The 24,220-nt window shown below is 36.7% G+C and overlaps 1 protein-coding gene across 1 annotated transcript in view; it reads right to left on the reverse strand.

Annotated features, from left to right (window-relative positions):
* The window catches only part of PDE3B (phosphodiesterase 3B), an 82,742-nt gene that overhangs the window by 14,569 nt on the left and 43,953 nt on the right, over nucleotides 1-24,220 (reverse strand). Inside the window, exons 2-4 of the mRNA XM_053944771.1 lie at nucleotides 3,960-4,010; nucleotides 3,065-3,310; nucleotides 489-634 (exon numbers count right to left, since the gene is read on the reverse strand). Coding sequence (XP_053800746.1) covers nucleotides 489-634; nucleotides 3,065-3,310; nucleotides 3,960-4,010 — 443 coding nt within the window. The remainder of the gene's footprint in view (nucleotides 1-488; nucleotides 635-3,064; nucleotides 3,311-3,959; nucleotides 4,011-24,220) is intronic.

Genomic DNA, 24,220 nt, shown 5'->3' on the forward strand with positions numbered 1-24,220 from the left:
ACAAGTATAGAAGAGATTACTACCTTAATGTAACTTAAAACTTCCTTGATAACTGGAGGAATAATAAACATTATAATACCCACAACAGCAGCTACCAACCACAAGAAAATTGTCTCACGTTTTTAATTATGCATGGGGATATGGAAATTGGCAAGTGATGCATATATTAAACAAAAAGAAGGAGGCAGGCAGTACAAGCCTAGAGACTAAACTAATTTGTTTTGCAATCATGTATGCTGGACTTTTTTTTCATTTCCTACTCAAGCTTATATCGAGGCCTACTTACTATGACAGAGCACACTACTTAACCTCAGAATGACCTGATTTCTACTTAACATCAACCTGAGTTACACAGCATAGTACATAATTAACTTTTCCAGTTTATGCTGGCAGAATTTGGAGAGTTAATTCACAAGACTTTGCATCCAATACTTCTACTGCCAAGTTCCAGCATTATTATTGTCCTTAAAACTCTGTTCAATGCTTACCTTGCTGTGTTATGTTCCTGATGGGATCTCTTGCTAATGCTACCCCTTTCCCATCTAGATGATGTTGATTCCACAGGTGACAAGCCAGAAACTCCTGAGGATCGTCTCAGCTGTGGGGTTGGCAGGCTGCTCCTGCTACTTAATCCCTGTTGAGTAATTTGACCATGGTTAAAGTCCATGGAAGTAAAAGCAGATGTTAAAATTTTATTTATGGTTTTTAAGGGCTATTTGTTGCTAATCTTTATAGATAAACAGTTGATGTGGTACCTTACCACAGGTATGGTCTCTTTCTCCAAGTGGAGTTCTCCCAAGGGCAACAAGGCCAGGAGATAAGAGATGTGCACACTCAGGGGTTTGCCTAAACAACTTTTACTTGCCTCAACTGTGAAATCTTTTAAAATCATGACTGTTAATAACAGCAGAAATCCACCCATCTGGCAAACATTCTACTGTCATACACAGGGAGATCTGGGGACAGTTCTAAGGACAGTCCTGATGGAAGTGGAAAGTTTCTGTTGCAGAGTAGCCTTGCAATGCTTTTTGTCTCATATTTAATTTTTTTTTCCTGAATACTGGGGAAGTTTACACTTCCAAGAAACCCAGGGGGAAGGGCTAGCATTAGAAAGGCAGTTATGACCAGCCCAAGGTATGAAGCCTAGTTTCATTCTTTTCCCTGTTTTTAACTCCTTTCCTATAGAGGAGAGCAGGCAGCTCACCACTGAATCATGGAATGGTCTGGGTTGGAAGGGACCTTAATGATCCTCTAGTTCCAACCCACCCTGCCGTGGACAGGGACACCTTTCCCTAGACCAGATTGGTCACAGCCTCATCCAACCTGGCCTAATACCCAATCTAACCCTCATTCAGTTTGAAGCCATTCCCCTCGTCCTGTCACCACATGCTTGTGTAAATAATCCCTCTCCACCTTTCCTACAGGCTCCCTTCAGGTACTGGAAGACCACAATTAGGTAACGCCAAGGCCTTCTCTCCTCCAGGCAGAACAATCGCTGTAGGAGAGGTGCTTCAACCTCTAATCAACTTGATGACCCCCTAATCAACTTGAAAATTATAACTGAACACACTTTGGAAGCCAGTCAGGGAAGAGAAATAAAAATGCACATAATCCACAGCAAAAAACTACAGAGGAGACCTTTTATATTCCAAGTCAGGGAAAGAGAGAGTGGTAACCTTTCAAAATAATCCATTTTGAAGAAATACTTTAATAATATTTTCTTTGCTGTGTTATAACCTGGAATTTTTGCTCACTTACCTGGTTTTTAAAAGCAAAAGAAATCTTTCTCTTGCAGTAACATACATGGGGGAAAATATTTGGGCTTACTCTTAAACATACCAAAGCCAAAGAATTATTGAATGATTGTGGCAAGCACTAAGTAAATTTCTCCACAGAACATGCCCAAAACCTGAGGAAAAAAGTTACTTTTTAGGAAGGAGAAAAAGAGAGCAGCTGTGAAAAACCATAATATTTCAATCCCACATACTCTTTATAACTGGTCTCAGCAATGAATATTTTTCATTTCCCACTATTTTGATTACCTATAAAGAAATTTTAAAAATCCAAAGGCATGCCAATCCTTAGCAGCTTTTAAAGAAATCCACAAAGAAAAACATGCTAAATGACTGTGATCCCTGCCCAACTGAATTCTGCAGGTATCCATTGTGACATTACAAGGAATTTCATCCTACAATGGTTCTGCAGGATCATCTATGGAGTAACCTGTAGACTTTTTTTCCCCAAAAAATATGGTTCCCAACAGAGATTTCACAGGTTGAATCAGGTTGCAAAATACTAAGCTAACCAGATGATCAGTTTGGGCCAAGTTGCCCACTTCCTAGAAATGCAAACACCTACAGGGCATGTCCCAGAGTAGCCTCCACAATAAGCAGCCTCAAGCTGTCAATACTGGGCTGGGATTATTAGCTCTGGTGCAGTTGAGTTTCTATACTGTATTTTTTTTTCCTAGCATATTCCTTAGCATTTCATATAGTAACTATACTCTTCCTTTCACCTATTATCCCTGACTTAATGGAGAAGTGATAACTGGTCTCATAAAGTGATTTGCTGAAGAAAAAGAAGGGATATTTTTCCTTTTACATAGCTGATTTGCTTCTGTGTTGCTGGTTTGTGGACAGCTGGTTTGCTGTCCACAAGAGTAAATTTCATGGGGAAGAAAGGTCAATGAAAAAGCCACACTGACAGTAATAGCTAGATAAAGAATGTAGAAGAATCAAGAACAGCCCTGTTTGTCCCATATCATGAGACTATAACACCTTCAGTTTATATTTGCTGTTATTTTGAGGAATGTTGTGGTCAGGGTGCAGACCAGTACTTGTACCTGTCTATCCATCAACCACTTGAATTTGCATTTTAGTACCTATCTCCATTTCATTCAATGTGTTTTCACAGCTGCTCCCTTTTTACCTTAAACATTGTCCACAGGTACTCACAAGAGAACCTGCTATGCATACAGGAGCATTCCTTCTAGAAGAATTTCCCTTTATCTATTTCTTTTTTTTCATTGTAACACACACGTGAATGCAAATAAAAGCCGTTAGACCTTGAGCAGCTTCCTGTCTTTTTCAGCAGGATCTTCTATTTCAGGACAGGGGAAGAAACCAGGAAAGGATGTGAATGGGCTGGCCTTTGGCCTGCATGCTCCTGAGAAAGCACCAAGGAGGCTGTTAATGCTTCGAAGGGAAGAGATCACATGTGGTGGGAGACATGGGTCACTCAGGAGCTCCGAGAGCATGTTCCGAGCCTCATTCAGCACTGAGAGATCAGCTCCACTCCCACTGCCAGCACTCTGGAATAGATGGAAATGTTGCAAACTATTAACTTGTCAAAACACTTCATGGTATTCTCTGTTTCAAGTAAGTACCTTATGCATTGCAAATTTAATAAATTTTAAAAAAATCAATGCAACATAATTTATTTTAAAGAAAATATATATAGACATTCAGACAGCAGTGGCTGCAGGTTTTTGTCACACAATAAAAAGTAATTCACAATTCAAGATTAGCTTCCAGTTTTTTTTCTCTATTTGAAATCTGTCGGCAATTTTTAAATCTCTATTTTTATTATTTTTGTCTCAGCATTAAACTTACTATTCTTTCTCTTCCAACAATATCAACAAATTTCGGCAGTCAAATTGTTAGAACCCCTTACAGAGGTACAATTTCCACAACCTCATAATTTTTATTAACCCTTGTTCTGCTGAAAGAAATTATAAAAAATATGGCCAAACAAAAGTGATTAGTTTTAATTTTGCAAAATTCTCTGAACAAGAACAAGAAGAGCTTACTACAATATAAGAGACACAGGGAAAAAATAGGCAAGCACAGTGTCAACAGAAGAACTGAAATTTGACAGTTTGAACAGTTTTGAAATCTGTACTCAATCACATTTCACAAAAAAAAAAAAAAAAAAAAAAGACAAATTCATAATATACTGACCTGGTAATAGGGCTTGTACCATTGCTTCAAATCCCAATCCCAAAGTATCATCTGTAAAGATAAAAAAAAAGAAGAAAATATTAGTAAAAAGGTAATGTGTTAATGGTAATTAATGGTTAAAAGTAATTAATAAAAGGTGATGTGTTCACGTTGAAAAACAGCAGTGGCATAAATTTTGATTATGTGATGCAATGAGAAATGTTTCTCCCATATGTAATTTGGGCCATATTCTCAGTTAATGCTACCCAGCAAGAGCCCTAAAGAAGACTAAAGAAATTGCATGCAACAGAGATATCATGATGACAGAATAATGTGGCCTTATTTCAATATTTTTGGATTGCTTATAAATCATTCAACGTGCACTTTCAACGCTGCTTTCCTTCTCCTATTCACTTCAACATACAAAAGCAAACCTAGCCTAAAACCTCCAAAATATTTTTTCTTTCAGAATCGTTCAAACAGAAGCAATTTTTATAAATACAGTGAAGAAAGCATTACATTAAATCGTGTACTTTTAAAGGGGGCAAAAATCTCTCCAAAGAGAGGTTAAAAATTGGTATTTTTAAAAAGATTTTCTTGCAGGAGGTTTTGTTAGGCTTTGCTTGAACATGGCTACAAAGCCCCACATTCTGAATAACCTCACTAAACCCACCAAACCCACAAAAGAACGTCAGCAACACAATCTGAAGATGCTATCAGCTTCAAGTACGTCAACAGCACTCACTTAATTTGTCTTCTATACTGACAAAAAATGAAAACAACATACAAGAAATGAAATTCAGATGTCTGTTCTGTTTTAAAAGCTTTCAGTCTTCATGAGTTCTCAACAGATTCCAATTATTCTCTGATAAATTAATCCATTTGCAAACTGTGTATTCACAAATTAAACATAGCTTTTCACTCTTGTATCACTACAGAGCACAAATAACATGCCAATACCCCACTTGGCAATTAATATTTTGCCATCCTGGGAGCTGCTCTTCTTATTTTTTAGGTGAGAACTAGGTATGTTTTTGTTCCTCTGGGACTAACAGCACTTCCATCGAGAAAACACAATGTTCCCGTCTGGTGCTTATCCAGAGGAAGGTGCAGAAATGTCGAAAAAAAACCACAGGTGGGGACGTGTCAGCAGTGCCCAGGCAAGGGAGGACTTAAAGGCTCTTTTTCTCTTCAGTTGTCTTCACATAGATGCCACTAAATCCTGTTTAAAGTAAATAGTTATGACATCTACTTGCTAGGAAAACTGAAGAGATCTACCATGAAGCATGTGCTTGAACTGGGAGTAAGTTGTGCTCTATCAGAAAATCTTACTGGGTAATACCGGGTAAAGCAAGCAGATCTAAATCAAGAATTAAGAATTTAGGTATTTGAGAGTTTGGGGGATTTTTTAAAGTGAGTAATCTAGCTACCATGTCTTTTTTTTTTTTTTTTTTTTTTTTAACTGTCTATCACTGACAAACAGTAAGATAATGACCAACATTCTGTGCCCATACCCATTTTGCCATGATGCATTTGGTTTTAGCAACATCTTGCCTGACTGGGCTGTTTCTTTTCATTTGTTTGTTTGTTTGAGTGGTTTTATTAAATTTTCTTCATTGTGAAGTGTCTCTTTCTAGATTGACGTTTCCTTACTGTATTGAACATCAGTAAATCTTTTGGTTTCATTCTGTCCCCGCACACAGAGACTGAATTAATCTGCTTCATTAACTTTTGCCTCAATCAGCAGCAAAGATCAGCTGTCCACATGGGCTTTGTTAGTTGTATTAGTAACCTTTGATACTAATGGGCCACAGAGTTGCGTCAGCTCGCTCACAGTCTTGCAGCCTCCATTAGGGGACATAAAAGGGGTTTTCCTCTCAGAGTATTTTATTTTTCTTTTGAATATGTGGTATATTAGCTGATTTTAGTTATTTGTTACAAATGAGCTCACAATAATAATTTAAAAAAACCACGCAACTAACAAACAAAATACCAAACCCATAAACGTCTTGCTTACTCCAGAAAATTTCTGAACCAAACCATTTACTACAACTTCTTTATTCATCCTTTAAGCCACATGCTCACATAAGCTATAATTTTGGGGGTCAATCTTTGTGATTGAAAAGGTTCAAAACCTTCCTTTTGGTTTTAGCCCTGCTATGGTAAATAAATAGCTTCTAGTGACCCATCCTCGCCCAGTAAACACAAGGCAGAAAAATCTTCCAACCTACTTTCAATGGAAATAATTGTTTGATATTTTAAATGGTGGGGCATCATTTTATGCAGAGTTTTATTTAAATGAAAAATTTCACAGCTTGGATTTGTCACTGAAAATTTTCTGTTGTCATTTAAACCAGAAGATTTAAGCCTCTCCACTGATACCAATTTTACAGCAATGAAACTAAAGCAGTTTTGAAATGAATAGAATTTCAGTTTACATGTACTTTGCTATCAGATTTTTCTTTAATTCATTATATATCACCATGAATTAGAAGCCATATCTCCTGAGAGAACACAAGGCAGTATATTAACACAGCCAGCAAGCTACCACAGTCTGCCACATTTTTCAGGGGTCATTCCCCATGCCACACACCGAAGTAATTAAAATGAACTGATGAGAAGTTGAGGTACAAAGTAGCAATCTGTGCTGCTAAGTACGACTGGGAAAAAATGCAGATCTCTATGAACAGTGATTATTTTTCCATGGTAAATCTGACTTGGTATATCTCTGCACAAAGCAAATCCTTGCAGGTTAGTAGTGAAAGGGGGGTTACCTTTCCTTAGGTGCTTAGAACGCACCACAAGATGGCACTCAAAATCCAGAAAGATTTCCCTACAAAAACAGTTTCTGGAGAAAGTAACAGAAAGCAGCAGGATATTCCTTAACACACCTTCTGCAGAATTGCCAGGGTTTGAAAGACAAGCAGGGTGATGATTTTAAAGGTTAACAGCTGATAAATTCTATTTCTCCGTTTAAAGAAGAATTTTCTCCTTTGACCAAGAAAATGTTACTCTTTCTCTCACTACCTACCAGACTTAGTTTAAGTAGCGTCCTTGTCTTGGAATACTAAACAAGCAGCATTTCCGGCATTATTTTTTGTTGAGAGCTTAGCAGTCAAAATTTTATTTCATTAATGCGCATCAACAAAACTTACAAAGTATTCCCAGAGTCACACTAATCTTACAACAGGAGTGAAAAAACACCGTTTATTTTGACCTACTGTGAACAGACCAAGAGACCTTAAAATAGGTCTTAGGCAGAGCCTCAGCAATTTCTGATTTTGCAACTATGAGACTTGTTGCAGAAAGATCTGTACTCTGTAATACTAAGATTTTGTAATCCATTGCACATAACGTTCTTCCCTCACCTCCTCCATCAAGAAACACCTTATCTAGGATGGACTTGAGTCATAGAAGTTCCAAGCTGCAACTTAGACCTCTGCTTAGTAACCCACACGCTTTGGCTCTGAGTGTCCATGGTCAGTGGCAACATCACAGCAATCACACGTATCAGAGCTCCTGTCCAACTCCAGTGGGTTCTGATATTGCAGATGAACATCTGAAAAGTAGCAAATCTACAGCCATTCCCACCAGAAATGTGTATAGGATATTACCAGTCAGATTGGAGGAGAAGTTCTCCTATCAGCCTGACTCCAAGCTCAGAGTCTTCCCAGTTCATCCAGAGAGCCATGAACACTCTTTCCTGGTTTTGTATAATTGCCTGACAGCTTCAATAAAAATAGCTTCAAATAGAAAAAAAAAAAAACAAAACAACCAAACCAAAACCCACACATACACCATGCCTTGTTCTGTAACAGTCAGGGTCTGTATTACTTTGAACTATAATAATTGAATCTATTTAGTCTCTGAAATAAATTTCAATGTGGTTAAAAGAAGACAAACCAGCTTACAGAACCCTTACTTTAAGAACAAGTGACTTTTCCCTATTTGGCCATCATCAGCCAGTGTATGTCAAACTGAAACTTGTCACTCAAAACAGGCTAAGAGCCTCAAGAGAATAAATTTGCATCTCTGAAAATAAGTTTTTAAAGGCTAAAAAAAGTTGTTAAAGCTCAACAAATTCTCCCCAAAGTTGCTGTTCTGAACAATGAACACTGTATATATGCAGAAAAAATTGACAGTAGGCATCAGGCCTATGTTGTCTCAAACAATAAAAACAACATTTCCATGTACTTCAGAACAGATCCCATGTTAGTTGAACACAAGGATATCAACATAACCATCACCAAAGCTTAAGGACAGCACTTTGGCAAAGCACACATTGTTAGCAACATCAGAAGCATGCTAAAAAAATAACAAAGTAATGGCAACAGAGGCCTTCCCTAAACCAGCTTCGAGCTCCAACAGCAGCAAGGCAACGCTGGTTTTCACAAAATAAAAGGCAATAAGTGCTCCTCTGAGAAGTTTATATTCTAAATAAACTAAAAACAGATGAGAAATGGGAGAAGACAATCCAGGCAAACCAGCAGGGCTTCAGGGGTTTTGTTTGGTTTTTAATTCCTTTTCCATAGGAAAGGTTATCTTTCCTGTGGCAGTGCACCCAGTGGTTCAAGGGCCAGGAATAGATGTGTCTGTCAGAATAGTTGATGCCATGGAGGGTGGAGGCTTTTTAGATCTTCTTTGTACAAATACCACAACTCCATTCGTCTAAAGACCTGTTTGAGGAGTATTTTCTATTTCCAAAGGCTTAAGCATGATAAAAGAGTATGGATTTTACTTTTGTCAAGCTATAAACTACTGAAATTGCTATAAAAGTACACTAGCATTTTTAAACCCTTTCTAAAAAAAATTTGATCTTAAAATATTTTTGACTAGACAATTGTACAATGATCTTTTCTTAATAATTTAACTTATAAAATACAAAATCATATCAGTTTAGTTACTCTGGAATTATTTGTTTGTGAAAAGTTATAGTAAGAACAATACTAATGCTTATGCAGAGATTTAAAATATACAGCTACAAAAAAAAAAAGTGTTTCAAAGTTTTAGAAATCTAAAAATCAATTTTAAAAGCTGAATAAAACCTATTCTCCTTTTCCCAATCTGAAACGTGCACACTGTCTAAGGCCACACACAATGTTAAAATTTGTTTCATTGCTATATAATTCCCTAAACCTAAAATAGGATTTCGTTTCACTGATGATACTTTTTAGGAGATTCATGTGTTCTTTAATGCTTATAAAGAAAAGAAAACTTGTCCTATTTGAGAACATCCATTCCATTCAATGCTCCAAAATTTTAATGGAGAAAAATGAGCACAAAATTGAGTTTCTACTTCTGACTGAGTCTTTCATTGATCAAATAGAAAGGATTCCTAGTTGCCAGTAGCATCTGTTTGACACCATTAGGCATTAGCTCCGTAAATAAGTATTTCCATAGCAACCAAGCATAGAATTAACTAAACAATGAAACCAACACCACAGCAACTTGAGTCAGAAATCAACTCTGCGAAAAATCACCTCATTCAAAAGCCAAATTCTACAACTAAATGAGAAATAAATTTATTGTAAAATATGAAAAAGGTTGCGTTACATACCCATTTCTTTTCATGGCTGCCTTTCAAACAAGATTGATCCATTATTTTTATTTCTAGATTAGTCTTTTGTAGCAGCTTACAATCAATTACTATTTTTTCTCCATGTAATTTAAAAACACAAAAAAACCCAAAAAACCTAGAGCACTATATGATCTTGAAGTCTTAGGGATCTTATTTATTATTAGAGGTCTTTTCCCTCTCTGTAGAAAAGGTAGATGTTGAAAAATAGTATGTTATTAAGTAGTTAAATTTTATTCAGTACAAACTAAAGGTGATGCAACTGAATAATGACTCTCAAAGTAGAGGCAACATTATTTAGATAAAAAAGACAACGTTCTGTTGTGAAATCTTGCAGGCCAAAACAGCAGCCACTTGTGTAGTTTGTTGTGATCAAGACAAAATACAGCCCTCAGTACCATTCCCTGGGCATTTAGAATCATCACGGTATTTCTCCACTCCCTAAACCTTCCCATGAAAATAAACGGAAGAGGGGAAAAAAAACTATGGTATTTTTGGAACCCTAATACTTATCACTTCCTGACTCTATGCACAATTTATTTATCCAAGGGTGGATAAATCCACCAAAATGGCCAATGGGTTGTGAAGTCTGCAGATAGCCACAATCTTTGAACAGAAGCTGTGTGTGCTTTCATGGTTCTGAGGTTTGGACACATATCCTGACGGAAACAGTCACATCCCCTATCCAACGACTCACTTGTTGACTCTGCTGCACTCTTTTATGAAAGACACTACTTTTGGTTTTTTAAGAGCCCTAAAATCTTCCTTCAATGAAAAGAGATTAATTTCTTCTTAATTGCTTTAATTAACACTTTTCTATTCACTAAGTAGTACCTGCAATGTATTTGGCTGGACACGTAAGAACAACACTGGATCATGCAGGTGTCTCACCACCGTAACATTTCCAGCAGACTGCAAGTATCCTGATCTCCCCTGCAAATACAAATCTTTGACAAGAGCTGCACCTAAGTAAGCTTTAATAAGTCACTTTAGAGTCTTCACAAGCTTAGTTGCTATTTTCAGTAACTTTTCCCTCAGCACAGATATAAAAACAGAGCAAAAATGCTCTAGTGTATGCTAAAGTTTCAAAGAAGCCTGCAGCAAGCTCATTCTTACAGTTAATACTACTCCCTGCAAGCAGAAAAAAATATATTTTTTGTTTGGCTGGGGTTTTGTTTCTTTTTTTACATGTTTGTTTCATTTGGTTGTTTTTAAAAAGACATGCTACTTCTGCTTTTGTACCCAGGAGTATCAGCAGGACAGCATCTACTTTGTCTGCTGGAGAAAGTTCTCAGTTCTTATTGCTTGTTTTATTTAATCTGATCCGCTTTTTTAATATATATTTTCTAAGATCTTTAAATGTTTCCAAAAGGTTCTAAAAGGTAGAAAGTAGAGGGTTTTTTTCTTATTATGTAGGTAATGAAAAAAACTGTCTAAAACCACACTTAGATCATTTCCTGTTCCTTCTAGGTTTTGTCAGACTTGCACGTCAGAGTAAAGGCCAACCAGTAATTTATGACAACTGGGGGAGGGAAAGCAGAAGGGGGGAAAAAAAGCCTGCTATGTGCAGATCCTTTAATTGCCCATTATAAGCATTTTCCTTTGGAGCATGTGGTTCTAATCACCATCAAAGGAAAGCAATAGTGCTAGGTGGATTACTGCTCTGCTCCGGTGCAGTTGCTTTGGTGTTCTGGCATCCTGCAACACTTTTACTGTCATCCAAAACCCAAAGCCCTTTTTTTTTTTTTTTTTTTTAAGTGGTGTTTATTTTGCAGAAAGCAAGATCTAGAAATTGCTCCCCAAACATCTTTTTACCACTTACCTATTGGCATTATTTTACAATTATACACAGTAAAAGCCTTTACTGCTGTGTTGACACTGTTAATGCATCATGTTGGAACAGACAGAGGGAACAACCTTACATTTTATCTTCATTCAATAGAAGGATGTGCAAAAATCTTATGCTGAAATATTTCACTGTATGCTGATGTATTCTTAATGCAGTAACTAGAAACACTTAGAGATGATACAATTTCTCCTTCTTATGACTTACGTTTTTCAATCAATTAATGTTTTTCCACCTATTACCCTGAAATACAGGTATGGATCATGGATTTTTTCCTATCAGCAAAGAGAAACTATTCCATATGAACACCAGTGGGTTTTTCAGAATTAAGCTGGAAAAGGGGGATACAGAATTTTTCACCTAGAGTTTTCTCACAACTTTTCTCTTTAAAATCTCACACATATGTATAAAAATACTTATATTTTCCTCTCTCCCTCTCTAAAATAAGAAGCATAAAATCAAACTGTACAACTCTCTTAGTCAAAAATTACCATGAATCTGAGAATGGTTAGCATCAAATGAATTAGACCAAATGATCACCTAGTCCAGTATCTTGTCATAAGCAATGGCAGCCACCTCAAGATAAGGATATTCTTAAGTAAACAGCAACACAGCCCAAGAAGCCATATATTACAACGTATATTGCATGTATATTGCAGAAGTCACTGGATTTTTCACCTTTGTCTTTCTCAGACCTAACATAATGTTCCAACACCACAGACAAAGGCATTTCAGAAGTTAAACACAGATTTTGCAAATTCCCTTTCATTCTGGATTTCATTCAGTGAGGAAGCAAACAACCAGCAGCACTTTCATGCAATTCACCCACTGGCCAATTCGTTTTTGCAAAAGCTCTCAGTTGTTCTCCAGCTGAGCTCAAGCACAAGACAAATTTTGTCAGACTATGAGGCTGCATTTTCATATCCCTCAGGCTACTTCAGAGACACAGCACCTTCAGCAGAAAAACCTCTAAATCACTGAACTTTTCTAATTCGATTGTGTTAACTGCCATCTTAGGGGGGTTTTCTTGGCAAAATTGCACAGGGTACAGGCTTTACACAAATGAGTGTTGTTTTCTTTCAATGACTTGAGGGTGACCCAAAAAGAAATATTACAGGGACTGGAGTTAGAGAAGTAAGCTGAAAGAAGATGGTCAAGACGCCAAAGAAGATATTATGTCATAAAGGAAAGCAAATATTGTTGCAGTGCTTTGGTTGGAAGTTATACACTGGAGCTGAACTGACTCCATCCTCAGTTGCTGAAGCTAAAGACTTAAAAGCAATAATTTAAAGCCAGATGAGAATATAATTATGAGGCTGATTACAAGAGCAAATACGTTAGTGAAAGTTAAATCAGTATTAAGAAAAATTATCTTAATGGACAAGTTTCTGGTTGAAGTGCCAGGAAATACAAGATGATACCTCTTAGGGGGAGAAAAATATTGAAAATCTGAAGAATGTAATACAGATTGCGCTCTGAAAGAGAGGGGAATGCAAATTGCTGCATTCTACAGAAAGTGCCAATTTACTTTTCTCTAATGTGTTCATAGTAAGTAGTACTTTAGTTGGCAGCTTCATAAGCAGCTGAGAAAAGAATCAAATGACAGCAGATTTGAAAGAAAGCAGATTTTTTCCCCACACAGTAACATTGTGATGCTGTTCTAAATGAAAAATAAACAACAATGATGCCTTCCCACTTGTTGTAGCATTGATGACTGCTGCTAAGTGGGAAGATCCACTCTGTGCTCAAAATGCAAGTCTTGCATAGATATTTGTTTATCTTGCATGTACAAAGTGAACAAAGGAATTGCCACCAGCAGTATGGGAGGGTCACAAACATCATTGCACCTTGCCTCATGATCAATTCATCAAAGAAAATATACAGTTGGACTGCTCTGGTAGTGGTTACCATTTACTAACATGGTGAAAGAGTTCTCTGTGAAAATACTGAGAGATAAATGGGCTCAGATTTCAGCTAAAAGAGGGAAAAAGTATCCCAACCAGCCTCAAACTCCAGAAGTCACTGTGAAATCCTGTGGGTTTAATAAAGTGTAGTAGCACATCCTTCTTAATGCAATCCCCTTTACGTAGGTGTAAACTATATTTCACATTTTGCTAATGTGGTAACTAAAGGTGACTTCCACAATCATAATTTCCTAAATCAGACATTCTTTTCTTCACTGGCTTTTTACATATTATGTTCCATTCTGCTGTTTCAACTATCACAGGACTCTCAACTATCACAGGATTCTCACACACTTGAAAACACAACTGTGCAACCTACTAAACACAAAGGTAGTGGAAAATTGCATCCAAAAGCCTATTTCCATTCCATTGTTTTCATTTACTCTCTAAGCTACTTTGCTACCCTATTTGTAGAGCACAAGTTACAGTTCCTACAGTATTCTTATTGCAAAGGTTTCTAAATACCATTGAATCAAAGCCTAGCACAAAAAGTGATGCTGGCTTGTTCCCTAGTTTTGTTTCTACGTTTTCCCACAATTTTGATGAGTGAAATCCTAATCCAATCTGCTCTCCATTTAAAGAAAATATTTTCTAAAAAATCAAACTTTTGTTTCTATAACATACCTTACTTAGGATTTTAATAAGTAAAATCATTACCCAAACCTCCCACTCCCCTCCAAAAGAATAAACATCTTATAAATGCCCAGACTCAACAAAATCTTTTTTTTTTCCCTTTCATTTTGGTAGCATGACTCAGATGGAGAAACTAATATGAAATGAAGAGGTCAAGATGGGTCAAGTGTCTTCCAGTGACTGTAAGATAAGAAGGATAGCTTGCCAGTTTTTCTATACAAACAGAAAAGCATTGGAATCTTCTTTTAAACTGCAAGACGTTCTCAGCAAAATCATCACAACAGTGAAAGTTACATAAACATCTACAGAGAACAACATTGGCAGTGAGAATATAATTTGCCATTTGGGACAAGTATTACTTACAATAAAGTTGCAGTGTAGCATGCCCAATAAATCCATCAAATTTTATAAATGCATGCAAAGGAACTTTTCCTTGGGGAACAACACTAATTTTTTCGTTTCTCAGCCTTTTTTAAACAGTGTTTAATGAGTTTGCTCTGAAATCTCTTTCAGACCATGTTTTCAAAATAGTTACTAACAAGATGAACCTAAAAAAAAAAGTCTACACTCATCTGTGACTAATTCTATGTTCTTATCAACAAATTCATCTCTCAACCAGTATCTCATAGAACTTGCATATGTTTTGATTTATTTTCTTTAAAGCAGAAAAGGGGCAAGTACCAAGAACTATAACCATAGAAAAACAATGGGATGCCAAGACTCCCAGCAATATCTGACTAGAAAAATACCGTCCCAGTGAGAAAAGCAGGAAAGCTTTGACAAAACTTACCAGACCATTTTAATTTGCCATTCCACAAAAAAAAAAAAAAACCAAAAAACCAAAACCAAAACCAAAAAAAAAAAAAAACCAAACAAACAAAAAAAAAAAACCCAAACCTCATAATCTTTATTAAAAAGGCAAATATTTATGTAGCTTGGGGTTTTTTAACAGAAAGCTATGCACCTCATGATTTATAAACAAATGTTTTTTCCATTTCAGGAATTATAAGTTTACTCTCAAATTAATACATATACTCTCAAATAATACAATACTTTCAAAGTAATACATATAAAAAAGTCTTCTATAGCATTTCATTACTAAATTTAAACTGATACGAAGCAATTAGATTTTTTTCTCTATTTGAGCATTTTTACCATATGAGTTAACTTATGATGTCCCAAATATGTATATTAATCAAATACTCTTGCAAAGCCAGAACCCTACAAAATTAATTTATAGGTACACCATGTAAATGTAATATTGACAAAATCAGTACAGTTTTCTACATTAATACCTTGCCAAACAAATCTACTGGACTTTTTTAAGCAGACTGCACACACCAATAAAAGTGGACCAGCCAGTCAGTGTGCTTTGATTTAAAAAAACAAACACAAAAAAACCACAATGAACAACTTTGATATGGTCTTCTTTAATGATCCTAAAGAAATGACATTTACATGGGAAGAAAAGAATGGCTCTCCTCAGGATGAGTGATTTGTTAAAACATAAAAAATAAAGAATGAGAGTAGAATGTTCACCAAAAAAAAATTTCCCAATAGGTACTTCCTCCAAGATTCAAACTGGGATCTATCCTATCAGCCCACTCAAAATGAATTTAAAGTGCAACAGATGTCTAAAATGTCAGCATGTATTGACAACACAAAATTCCTGAGGATATTCAGAAATAGAGTTGATTGTGAAAAAAACCAGCAATAGGCCTTAATATAGTGATTAAATAGGAATAAAACATTGCTGAAATGCTGCACTAATGAGTAAATGCTGAGAACAAAAATTAATTTTAAAATATTTATATAAAAAGCTGAGCTTATATTACAGCAATAACAACCAGAAAAGAGATCTTGGAGTCAATTGCTTCAGCCCAATTCTCAAAGATGCTAAATGAAATATTAGAAAAGGAACATCAGACAATACAGACAAAACAACGTCACTGCATAGATCTGAGCAACACTCACAGTCTGAGCTGCAGAGAGACAAAAGTATTGAAGAAATAAAAAAGGGCAGGCTAATGAGAGAAATCAAAGGGATGGAACAGTTTCTACTGTGAGGAGCTGCACAGACTGTGAGACTGGGATCCCTCAAGCGTGAGGAAAACAGGGATTATTACAATGCTCTGTAGTTACCAGTGTCATGGAATGGTTGGTCTGTGCTGTTCACAGGCACTAGAATGGGGGCCATCTAGCAGCAGGCTTAAAACAAGCCTAAGGAGGTATTTCTCACACACTACATAAATAAATTATTGGAGTAATTGCTGCTGGGTTTTACAGAAAAAAGTAACCAAAGATGTTAAAAAACTTCATGCAGACTCATCAATCTATGGCTACTCACCACAGCCCAGATGTATCCTCTAGCTAAGGATGGCCCAAACTGTGATTTGACAAAACATGGCAGAGAATCCCAGAAGGGAAAGAGCCACTTCTGAGAGAAATGCCACTACTGACTACTGCTAAAAATAAAAAGCCTGGGCTGAGTAGGCCAGTTTGTTATTATCTCCAATTAATGTAAAGAAATTAATTATAAAAATAGGTCCATGTTAGAAATCTTCCTAGTTGCATGAAACTGTACTGCTCTTTATATCCTTGGGAAGTTTCCTAACGAGGCCTGCTGATAGAACTGCTCCTCTCATCCATTTCTGTCTGAAATAGAGGTCTCCAGCCTCTTTCTGTAAATCTCACAGAATCACAGAATTGTTCAGGTTGGAAGGGACCTCTGGAAAATGTCCAGTCCAACTCCCTACCAAGGCAGGGTCACAGGAGCAGTGACACAGGAACACATTCAGGTGGGTTTGAATGTCTCCAGAGAGGGAGACTCCGTGATCTCCCTGGGCAGCCCTTCCAGTGCTCTGTAACCTCAGTGTAAGGTTCTTCATTTTGAGGTTGAAATTCTTTTGTTTCAGTTTATAGCCACTGCTCCTCATCATGTCACTCAGCACAACTAAAAGGGTCTGGCACCATCCTCTTAACATCCACCTTGGAGATATTTGTATGCATTGATGTGATCCCCTCTCAGTATTCTCTTCTCCTGACTAAATAGGCACAGCACTATTCCTCCACTCTTGTAGTTTGGAATATTCTTCCCTTCTCCCCACCCAATATGCTGCCAAGGGCAGTAGCAGTCTCCTACTCCACCCAGAGAGTTCCACATGACCCAGTCATTCACTTTAAAAGAAATATAGTTTTATAAAATATGTATTATCCACCTGATTTATTTATATTATTTAAAGCATTTGTTCCTTTTGCAGAATAAGTGACACTAATGATCTAGCCCTCCTCCAGCAATAACTAAGTATGTGGCTTCTTCAAAACTTAAATGCAAAACAGATCAAACAGCTTGGGAAAGCCTAATTACTTTCCTTTTCAGGCTGTCTATATTTTTATATACACATATGCATATACATCTGTATATGTACATGTATATGCACACAAACTCTATAGAAAAGGGTATACTAATTATCTAATCACATTTAAAAAGCTCTTTAAAACATATCATTGCACTAACAGTATTATCACCTCTGTCATGCTAGAGCATCAGCCAACTCAGTAACACATGAAATGAAGAAACATTAAAACATAACTCTGCACAATGGTCAGAAAATGCATGGGGAAAGTAAGCTACAGAGCTTCTGCTTTTTCATGCAATGCATCTCATCTCTTTTATTTTTCATTACATTTTCAAAATGTGAACATCTGGCAGGCAACTAAAAATTATTAGGAAGGTTCAATAGAGACAAATAAGGGGAAGAGCAGCACTTGCAGCAGCAGAGATCTTAGGGAAGAAAATGCAGCACCAAATATTAAACGCAAAACTGAATCAAGTGCAGACAGTAAGGGAATAGAGCTGAGAACTTGCTTACAATGATACTGAACTAATCAAATACATTGATTAATCTGTTTTCACACATACAATTAGAATCTACTTTTTGGAGATCAGAGGAAATTGCAAGTCTAATCCAAAGATGGCAGGCACTGTAACTATAACTGCTGTTAAAAGGCACAGGGTACACATCTCTGAACATCATCTCTGAACATCATCACTGAACAGCTTAAAAGGACCTAAATTGAGAAAATATGTGTAAGAATTCTTGAGGAGATTAGCACTTTTCTTAAAACTAGCTAGAGACCTTCAGAAGCTGCATTTGAAATTTGAATGTGTTCATTATAATTACATTTCTAAATCAGAACAAGTTCAGTTCTTTCCCCATTCTTTATCCTCTAATAATTTTACTATTACTGCTTGGAAAGAAATTAGATGAGCAGCAGCAAACAGAGAAAAGGAGGACAAAAGAGAAATAAGGAAGGAAAATATTTTTGTGAGATCCTAAATTACTATTGCTTAACTTGCTATTTTCTTTCAAAAGGATTACTTAATATTTTAGTAGCATTTTACAGACTTCTCAGACTGTCATACAAAGGTCCATGAGCTGCTCTATCTACACAAGCGATTATTTTTTAATTTGATGGTGATGGCTGATGACCACATGATCTATAAGAAACAAGAGAAAAATAAACAAACTGTATATAGAAAAGGTTCTATTTATGCTAATGAAATTGGAAAGAAAAATCAAAAACAATCACTGACATGTAATTTTATACACCATAGATACCATTGTAAATAAAGATACTTTGCAGAAAAAAGGTTAAAATTAGGCAGCCATAAACTCAGAAATGTAAAAACAGATGGACAAAACCTTGTCTGAAATATATGGAAACACAGAATTATTTAGTCTATGGTACCTTTTCCCCTTTCTACAACACCTTTCCTTCTTTTTTTTTCCTTAATCCTTTATTTTCAATCTGCCTTTTTATGCTGCCTTTTTGTATTTGTTTCTGCCAAGGACAGTCAGCTGGCCAATAAGGGCAATTAGATCAGCAAGACATCACATAATTGCCATGCATATTGCCTGGGATTTTGACCCAAATATCAGTCAGGAGGAAGTTGATGGGGAAAAAAAAAAAAAACCAACCAAACAAAAATCTCTCAAATTTTAAGGAAGACAGACTTCATAAAAAAAGAAACAAAAAAAAAAAACCTAACCAAACAAAAAAAAAAAAAATCCAATTCACCTAAAAATTACCCATTGCATTTGCTGCTTCTTTTTTTTTTTTCCCTGCTTTCATAGTTTTACAATAAAACCCCATTAGAGTTTGCCCTTATTTCAACCCCTTCTCTCCATCAGGCCATTAAGATTTCAATCCTTCCAGGCCCACATGGGCAGTGGTTCTTTCCTGGTCAGAGAAGACAGTTACCATGGAATCACAGAACACCCTAAATTGGAAGGGACCCGCAAGGATCAAAGTTCAGCTCCTGGTCCTGCACAGGACACCCCAGGAGTCACACCCTGTGCCTCAGAGCGTTCTCCAAAAGCTTCTTGAGCTCTGTCAGCCTGGTGCTGTGACCACTGCCCTGGGGAGTTGTTCCTGTGCCCAACCACACTCTGGGTGAAATCCAAACCTTCTCCAATATCCAGCCTAAATGTCCCCTGGCAGAGTTTCAAGCCATTCCCTCAGGTCCCGTCCCTGGTCACCACAGAGAACAGATCAGTGCCCGCTCCTGCGCTTGCCCTCGTGAATAAGTTGCAGATTTCAACAAGGTCTGCCCTGTCTCCTCTTCTCTGTTCTGCAGTTATCAGTCAGAAATGCTCATTAAAAACCCATTACTAATTCCAGGTTAAATTGGACAGGGAGGACACTCTTTTTCCTTTGGAACTCCGTGCTGGCAGTTGCCTCTGCTCCCTTGTGCTTCAATTATGCCATTGATTGCTGAAAGTATCTTTTAACACTGAGGAAAAGCAGCCACAGTAGCTTTAACAGCATATGACAAAGCAGGATACACAAACACTTATGAAATATTAAGCCCAGAGGGACTAATTTTATTCTTTAATTACATATAACAGAGCAGAACATAGCAATTTCTGCACCCATCCCATAACTACCAACTGGTTTGCTCTAGAACCTATTTTTAATGGTAACGTCTGGGTCTTATCACAGAAATTAATTTTAGTTGAAAGAGAGTATGTGTGAATGAATGCTTTAAATATTTACTCTAGATTATGTCATATGCAGCATTATTGCACTAAATCACCTCACCTCTCCAGATTACATGGGAGCACAGAAAACTCATCGTCCAAAAATTAATGCTATTTTAAAAACTAATTCTGTGTTGAACAATTACAGCAAGAGAGAGTTTATATCTCTCTTCAGATTCCAACCTCCTACAGTATCTTTTGCATGTACAAGGAGGAGTCCTATGACAAGCTCCGCAGAGCAGGAAGGTCATTGTTACACTTCAGCTTTTCCTCTCAGGAGTAAAATAAACAAATCTTGCATTTCAAGACCATCACAAATGGGGGGCTGAGGGATCAACATCTGCCACAACCACAAAAGCTAAACTATTTAAATGCTTTAACAACTAAAAAGCCATTTATAAAACACATCAGGATAAAGACAGACAGACTTTGGTTCTATGGGCAGTTTGTAATCAGAACTGTTCCCAAGTGCTTCACAGTCAGGTAGTAAAGCGCAGATTTGACAGCAGTCCATGTATAAAGGCAGACTGGACCAATATTTCAGATCGAAAGCTCTGACACAGCTCAACTTAAAAGAATTGCATCCTCAAGGAAGAAGCAAGAACTATGTTCTCCAAGATGAATTTGGTTAGAGAGCAATTCTTTCTCAGAATATATTTCCCCCTCATTTATAGCAGGTCCTAACTGAGCCTGAAGTAGATTTAGAAACCTTTCCAATTTGCCACCAGAGTATGAAAGTTTAGGACTTCACTGGAGGAAATTATTGGTGTTTCCCAAAAAAATCCTTTAATTCCTGGGGACGAGTCCAGATCAAATATCACATTTCTCAAATACAAGCCTAATTGCAAAGGTGTACACAGAGACATCCAACTCTGAAGCAGCCTCCATAATAAATGTGGTTCTAAGGCATGGTTAAGGGTAAATGAGAATCTTTGAGGCACAAACTAGAAAAGACCAAAAGCAATTTGTTTAAACAGATGTTACAGTATGGGAACAAAAGATTAATCAGACAGCAAAAATAGTGAGTTGCTTGGGCTTAAAAATGGTGTGCAGTTTTAAGAAATGGTAATTCTAGGATTAAATTTTTAGGATTAGCATGGTTTATGCCAGTGAGAAGACACATAGAAAGGCAAGGTTTGTGTGAGTGTCCATGGGTCCTGATAGGGAAGAATTTCTCCAGTCTCCAAAGCAGTAGCATGTGTACACCTGTGGAATTTAACTATGGATGAAGAAGCACGATAACAGAATTCTTAACTAGAAGAAAGCTGCACAAGTCTCATCCTACTCTTTAGAAGAGAGTTTTCTAGGATTCTGTCTATTAAAATTCTACCTGTGAGCATGAACTCCAGAAGAAAAATGTTAGAAAAATGTCTAAAACTCTTGAGTAAACCAGTGAGGTTTTACTATTGTATACTATTCCATTTCTTCTCTTGCTACAGCCCTTAAAAGTGCTCTCACTCTCATTATATAAAGGCCATTTCCTCTTTCTGATATAACTTTTTTTTTCACCACCTTCATTCATATAGACAGCATCACCAATGTTTTTTTAATATAATTTAACATTTTCATGCTGCTCACAGTGTAGTGTCTGCTGTATCCTACAATTCTTTTTAAAAAAGAGATGACTGTAAAAGGTGCTATTTAGACACTTCCAAAGAAATTTAGCAGGGTGTGCAAAACCCACTTTGAAACATCATCTCATCAGGTTTACTCTCACAGAATAGTTTGAAAAAAGTAGCAGTGCCCTAATTTATGGGTGTTTCTCTCACAAGCCATGTGCCTCAAGCAAAACAGCTGCCAGTGATGCAAGCTGGGAAAGTGGCCAACCTGGCTCACGTGCAACTATATACCCAATAGAGCAATTAATAAGTCACAAAACAGTGCCCAGTTATGCAAGAATTTCTGAATCTTGGGGCTCAGAACAGGGCTGAGAGAGCATGAGACAGCCTGAAAGAACACTCAGCATTCAACTCCACTGTATGGATGCTCCAGCACCACCTGATCTTCCCTTCCTAGTAGCTTTCTTAAAAAAATGAACCCAGATGCCAATATTTAAATTGCAGGAAATATCTTAAATAATTGCTTAAGCCCCAAGACTCACATAATGCTACTTTTCATTCAAAAAGCACAGGGTACTTATTCATGAAAAATGAGTCAATAATGATTTACACAAGTGACGTTATTTTACCGTACTTCTGCGAGCAAATTAGACCATTATTTCTATTGTCTTCTTCCAAATATCACCATCTGAGTTTTGTATATTTTGTTTTTTTAAATAATTAATAATTTAAAATTTAATAAACAAATCCTCTCCAGACACAAACTGAAATGCAGCCAGGGTTATTTTTTGGCAGATAGAAAGCAAGATGCAAGCTGAGCACATCTGAGTAAGTTTTGACAGTTGTGTCATTTCAAATTAATTTTTCAATGCTCTTTTGTTCACAGCAAGTTTCACTTATTGTAATAATATAGGAAAATTAAGGTCTACACATGTTTCAGTATCTGGAGGCCTTCATCAGGAAGAAGTCAGGCTATGTTAGAGCTGAAAAACATTTTATATTTTGTCAGATTAACTGGAGGAGCTGTGTATTATGAGACCATCTCCAGGTTTATTAAAAAGAACAAAGATTGATCCATATACATAATATAAGAATCAAGCCAGAAACGTGATTAAACATTTAAATATGCCTTGTTTGGTAGCAGTTTCCTGTTTTGTTTCCTGACATAGCAGGGATACTTGTTTGTCAAAATATTATTACAGTTCCACTGCTTGGCTACCATCACTATAAAAGGAGATAGGCTAAAATGAAGAATGCAACTATACCTCTGCTACAAGCCCTATCCCAACATTACTTCCCCAAATAAAAGTATAAAGTATATTAGTTTGAAATGTAGACAAACTGAGAAGATGCCTAAATCAGCCATCTCTATTACTTTCTCTCTCCCCCCTGAAAAACGTGTCAAATTAATCATAAAACGTAGTAATTTGTTCACACTTGTGCAAAAATCAAAAATTATCCATCATGTTCAATTAAGTAGAACATTAGAAATCATAAGATCAAAATCAATTTGGCAAATTTTAACTCCAAAATCGTAAACATCTTCTAAGAGGTACATAACAGTCACATACATGCCTACTCAACCAAGCTACTTGGTTCAACAAGACACTTTTAGAGTAGACAGGGAGCAGCAGGAGGAAGACAGAACCATAAAGAACTTAATCTCTTTAGAAACCTCAGGATAACGAGGCAACAGGGAAACTCCTGCTTGATTATCTGACACCACAATACAGTTAAAGATTTACAGAAAAGGAACTCTGTTCCTTGTAATTTTAGCAAATCTCTTGGAAAGGTCTCACTTCATGGGACAAAATCAAGAATCAAAAATTCAAGACTGATGTCTCAAAATTCATGTAATGAAATATTGCATGGAAAAAGAGCAAAAGGGGGCAGTAAAAAACAATACACCAAAATATTGAATTGAACTTAAGATTGCCATGCATTCACAATGTTCGTGAGGTCTTTCTCTCACAATAATCTCTATCTGGTAGAGCACAGACAGGAGCTTGCCATGAAATCATTAATACAAATCCCAAAACTTACAGGAACTGGATCATCAGTCAAATATCTACTCCTTCATCAGTTTCTTTAAATGATGCAAAAGCTAGCAAGCAAGAGGGAACAGGTGTACAGGTAAATACAGACAGCACAGAAACTGTCCTGCACCCTTCTGCCTGCAAGGCAGAATCACATGAGCTTCACTTCCTTTGGAAACTGAGCTAAAATACATATTATATCCCCAATACTATTTATTGAATAAACATACCTCTATCTCCAAAGGAATTGTTCTTTCTGCTCTACTAACTTCTAAAAAAGGAAATACAATAGTTCAAATCTATCAGTTGCATGAATCTAGAATGACAAAATTGTGAAGGACATGAAAAAGTGCCAGGCAACCTCCCCAGAACACTGAAGGGATGCAAAGGAGCTGTGTCTCTCCTGCCACTGCACAATCTCTCCATTCCCACATCACACAGAAATGCTGAGGCCATGGGGTTGGACCTCAGCCCTGGCACAGTTTTGTTACTTGCACCACCCTAAATTTAGCTTTGTAAGCCTCATTGCAAAGTGCACTGTCAATACTTACAAATGCCTTTGTTGCCTTTAAGGAGTGAAACAATCAAAATCTTTACAAAAATATTTAGCTAGATAATAACTCCA

Source organism: Vidua chalybeata, chromosome 6 (genome assembly GCF_026979565.1).
Source record: "Vidua chalybeata isolate OUT-0048 chromosome 6, bVidCha1 merged haplotype, whole genome shotgun sequence".
Classification (NCBI taxonomy): domain Eukaryota; kingdom Metazoa; phylum Chordata; class Aves; order Passeriformes; family Viduidae; genus Vidua; species Vidua chalybeata.